The sequence below is a fragment of the Lactuca serriola genome, chromosome 6 (assembly GCF_051521515.1).
Source record: "Lactuca serriola cultivar US96UC23 chromosome 6, Lser_US96UC23_V15, whole genome shotgun sequence".
Classification (NCBI taxonomy): Eukaryota; Viridiplantae; Streptophyta; class Magnoliopsida; order Asterales; family Asteraceae; genus Lactuca; species Lactuca serriola.
The window spans coordinates 164,392,541-164,396,459 of NC_136413.1; the positions used below are offsets into that span (position 1 = coordinate 164,392,541).

At 35.1% G+C, this 3,919-nt stretch overlaps 1 protein-coding gene across 1 annotated transcript; it reads left to right on the plus strand.

Moving 5' to 3' along the window:
• Positions 1 to 310: 310 nt before the first annotated feature.
• LOC145058986 (metal transporter Nramp6.1-like) lies at positions 311 to 3,651 on the plus strand. The gene is made up of 13 exons (XM_079006854.1): positions 311 to 585; positions 753 to 834; positions 910 to 950; positions 1,042 to 1,120; positions 1,211 to 1,315; positions 1,433 to 1,542; positions 1,721 to 1,899; positions 1,993 to 2,062; positions 2,189 to 2,362; positions 2,453 to 2,557; positions 2,746 to 2,877; positions 2,967 to 3,062; positions 3,145 to 3,651. The coding sequence occupies exons 1-13, from the start codon at positions 466 to 468 to the stop codon at positions 3,445 to 3,447; spliced, it is 1,596 nt and encodes a 531-aa protein (XP_078862980.1). The 5' UTR covers positions 311 to 465; the 3' UTR covers positions 3,448 to 3,651.
• The last annotated feature ends 268 nt before the right edge of the window (positions 3,652 to 3,919 follow it).

A 3,919-nucleotide genomic window follows, 5' to 3' on the forward strand; every position in this document is an offset into this window, starting at 1 on the left:
AGAAAATATAAAATAATACAAGAAAATAAAATTAAAATGGTAAAATCCTCTTTTCAGGTTTTCCAAAAGATCAAAACCACTGAAATTTCTTAATTTTAAAATTAAAACCATCGAAATTCTTAAGTTTTGACCTTTGATTTGAAAACTTTTTATATTTTATCAATACTTTTTTTTGAAAGATGAAAACCAAAACAACCAAATTTGCAGTTTTATCTCATTTAAATAATTCTTTATAATCTTCTAGATTCGGCCTCCTATTTATAAGGTGCTTGTTCGGCCTCCTACATGAGCCTTGAGAGACCATTGGTCTTTTAGGCCACGTATCTTAACAAATTAAAGGCATATGCATTAATCCAAAACTACTGTGACTATCAAAATTAGTGTATAAATAACGCATTCAACCGAAGGCTTAATTCCCTAATATTAGTAGTCCATCCTGAAACACAGATAAAGAGGCAGGGATCCATGTCAGTGATGTTGCATGAACCACCGGTGAACCACATTTCAGCTATTGATCGGAGTGGAATTGCACCTCCTGTTATTAATAGCAAAGACTATAATCTTCAAGAGATTAACGCTAAGAAGGTTTCGTCTTGCATTCTTTCCAAATTTCAACACAAAAAATAAGCAGATATCCAACTTTAGTTTGTGTTTCTGTATTTAGATGATTACGCTCATGCTTAAAGCTATACGAGTGGCTAAAGTTATTTTTACCATAAAATGCAACTGAACTTTTTTTTATTCTTGTAAAGGATGCTGCTGGATGGAGAACTTTTCTCTCGTTTGTTGGTCCTGGTTTCCTAGTTTCATTGGGTTACCTTGATCCTGGGAATTGTATGTCTGATTTTGATCATTTGATATCTTGTTTTGCATTATCTAGTTGCAAACTTATGAATATTTTTTATGCAGTTGAAACTGATTTACAAGCAGGAGCAGACCACAGATACGAGGTAAATGTTCAGGCCTGGAAAGTTCATAGCTATATAGTATAAATAAACGCCCTTCAGTTATATCAGTGAATAGTTTAATTAATCTTTTCAGCTACTTTGGGTGATTCTGATTGGGTTAATCTTCGCACTTGTGATTCAATCTCTTGCTGTAAATTTAGGAGTATGCACTGGTATGACAAAGAATTCTTCCTATGAATTTGTTTACTTATTGTAAAACTAGAATATAAATATATCTAGAAATTATGAGCTTTTTTGTTCAGGGAAGCATCTATCAGAGATATGCAAAGCTGAATACCCAATATTTGTGAAATATTGCCTATGGCTGCTTGCTGAGATTGCTGTCATTGCAGCCGATATTCCTGAAGGTTATAAATAAATTAAGAGCTTATCTATGAAGATTATTTAAATGATGGGTTTAATTATATTTCCTCTACGCAAGTTTTCATTAAAATTGTGATAGCTCTTCTCTTTCACGTTGACAGTGATTGGGACCGCTTTTGCACTAAATATCTTATTCAAACTTCCACTTTGGGTCGGGGTTCTTCTTACTGGTTTCAGCACCCTCCTATTTCTTGGCATTCAAAGATATGGTGTAAGTTTACTTTTCTTATTACAAAGTCTGTGGCCTTTATGGAAGAAGACAGGTTTTCATTAAATATATTAATTTTCAAGAAGCAATTTATGTATAATCTGAATAGTTCCCATTATATTAATGTTCACATATCTTAACTCTAAATTCATTATTTCTGCACACACACACACACATATAGGTAAGGAAGCTTGAAGGGATAGCCGTTTTAGTTTTGGTTATGGCTGGTTGTTTCTTTGGAGAAATGAGCTATGTGAAGCCACCAGCTGGTGATTTGCTAAAGGGAATGTTCATTCCTAAACTTGGTGGCCGAGGGGCTACCGGTGATACCATTGCACTACTTGGTGCTCTTGTTATGCCGTATGATCCCATTGACCATAAACTCAACTTCATTATGATCTTCCCTAGAAACTGTTTTAGTTTTTTTAGTATGCATTTTCCTCTTTAAAACAGGCATAATCTCTTTCTACATTCTGCTCTTGTTCTCTCCCGGAGGATACCAAATTCAGTTCATGGTGTCAACGTAAGTCGTTGCATGGATAAGGACACTCATAAATATATAGACCTCAAAGATCTAAAAAAACTCCTTCATAATTAAGTAGAACTCGATTTCATGTTGTTGATGGATGCATGATCTTTTGTACTCCAGGATGCATGCAGATATTTCCTGATAGAAAGTGGCTTTGCTCTCTTTGTCGCATTTTTAATCAACGTGTCAATTGTCGCTGTTTCTGGTACTGTTTGCTCAGGCAAGAACATATCAAGTGACTCCTTGGATCGCTGCAATGATCTTAGTGTTCATTCAGCTTCATTTCTTCTTAGAGTATGAGTTCTATAGGATGTAAATTAATCATATCAATCTTATATAAGGATCCTTAATAGCAGATTCATAACCCATTATTTTACTACACAGAATGTTTTAGGTAACTCAAGCTCCACTCTCTATGCAATGGCACTGCTAGCTTCCGGGCAGAGTTCAACCATAACTGGCACTTACGCTGGACAATTTATAATGCAGGTTAGGAAATGGCATTACAAACGCATTTTCCAATGCAAACAACTTTGGTATTATTCTTAATAAGAATAATAAAAAAGTTACTTTGAATTGCAAAATACGGTTGTAATGACATTTCTCTATCTTTTAGCTTTCACCTTTCCAATACTCAAGGTGTTATTATGCGCTATGTGCATCATGCTATCCTATAGGGTTTCTTGGAATTAAAGATGAGGAAATGGCTTAGGAATCTGATAACACGATGCATAGCCATCATGCCAAGTTTAATAGTTTCGATCATTGGTGGATCTTCTGGAGCTGGAAGACTGATTATCATAGCATCGGTTGGGATCTATCTTTTATTTTTAGTATGACATTACAAATGCACTTCCAAGTTTCTTTAAAATTGAGTTTCCATAACGATCTTTGGCAGATGATATTGTCATTTGAACTTCCTTTTGCCCTCATTCCACTCCTCAAATTTAGTAGCACGACAACAAAAATGGGTCCTCACAAAAATTCAACGATTGTAAGTTGGAAATCTTTTATATGCTATGCGTATGAGTTAGCTGAGATTCAGAATAACAACAAAATGCCTTGTTATTGTGTAGATAATCGTTTTCTCATGGGTGGTAGGAGTTGGGATAATCGGCATCAACATTCATTACTTGAGCACGACATTTGTCAATTGGCTGATTCATAGCACTTTGCCTAAAGTTGCTATCGTCTTCATCGGGATGCTAGTGTTCCCTGTCATGGCTATCTATGTTCTATCCGTGCTCTACCTTATGTTCCGAAAAGATGTTATCACTTTGGAACCTAGAAAACTTGATCGTAATGCTGACAGAGAGGATCTTGCTGATATTCCATATAGTGCAACTGAAATGTCTTTTGTGAATTCTTCTGTTATTTAGCCATAAGATAGTCTTTGTCTTTGTCAAAATCTTTGGGTATTCTCTAGTTAGTAGCATTAGTGTCATTAGGGGCTGATAGGAGCAGAACCCATCTGTAAGTTATATCAGCCTTGTTTCACTATTAAGCGACATAATTAGGGAAGGTATCAAATTAATCTGTCATTGTGTACTGTCGTGAATGCTTGGCTATTTAGGTAATCACTAATCAGGACTGTCGCAAAACGTGTTGTTACATATCTGACTCAAAATGGTCTCTGAGTTTACATTTAGCAACGAAATTGCCAGCAAAAGAACACAGACTGAGTTTAAGAGACGAATATTCTGCTTGCATGATGTGTCTCATTCATACAAGAAATATCACATCATCTTAATTTACGAACTATATAAACTCTTCAGAACGGAATTTCAATCGCTCTAAACCATCTAATTCCTACCTAAATATTAAAACCATAGCTATCAATATGAATTTTAG

Coding starts and splice junctions, on each gene's coding strand:
- LOC145058986 (XM_079006854.1), top strand. CDS start 466: ATGTCAGTGATGTTGCATGAACCACCGGTGAACCACATTTCAGCTATT. Junction 835..909: donor TTACCTTGATCCTGGGAATT/GTATGTCTGATT, acceptor TTTTTTATGCAG/TTGAAACTGATTTACAAGCA. Junction 1,543..1,720: donor TTGGCATTCAAAGATATGGT/GTAAGTTTACTT, acceptor ACACACATATAG/GTAAGGAAGCTTGAAGGGAT.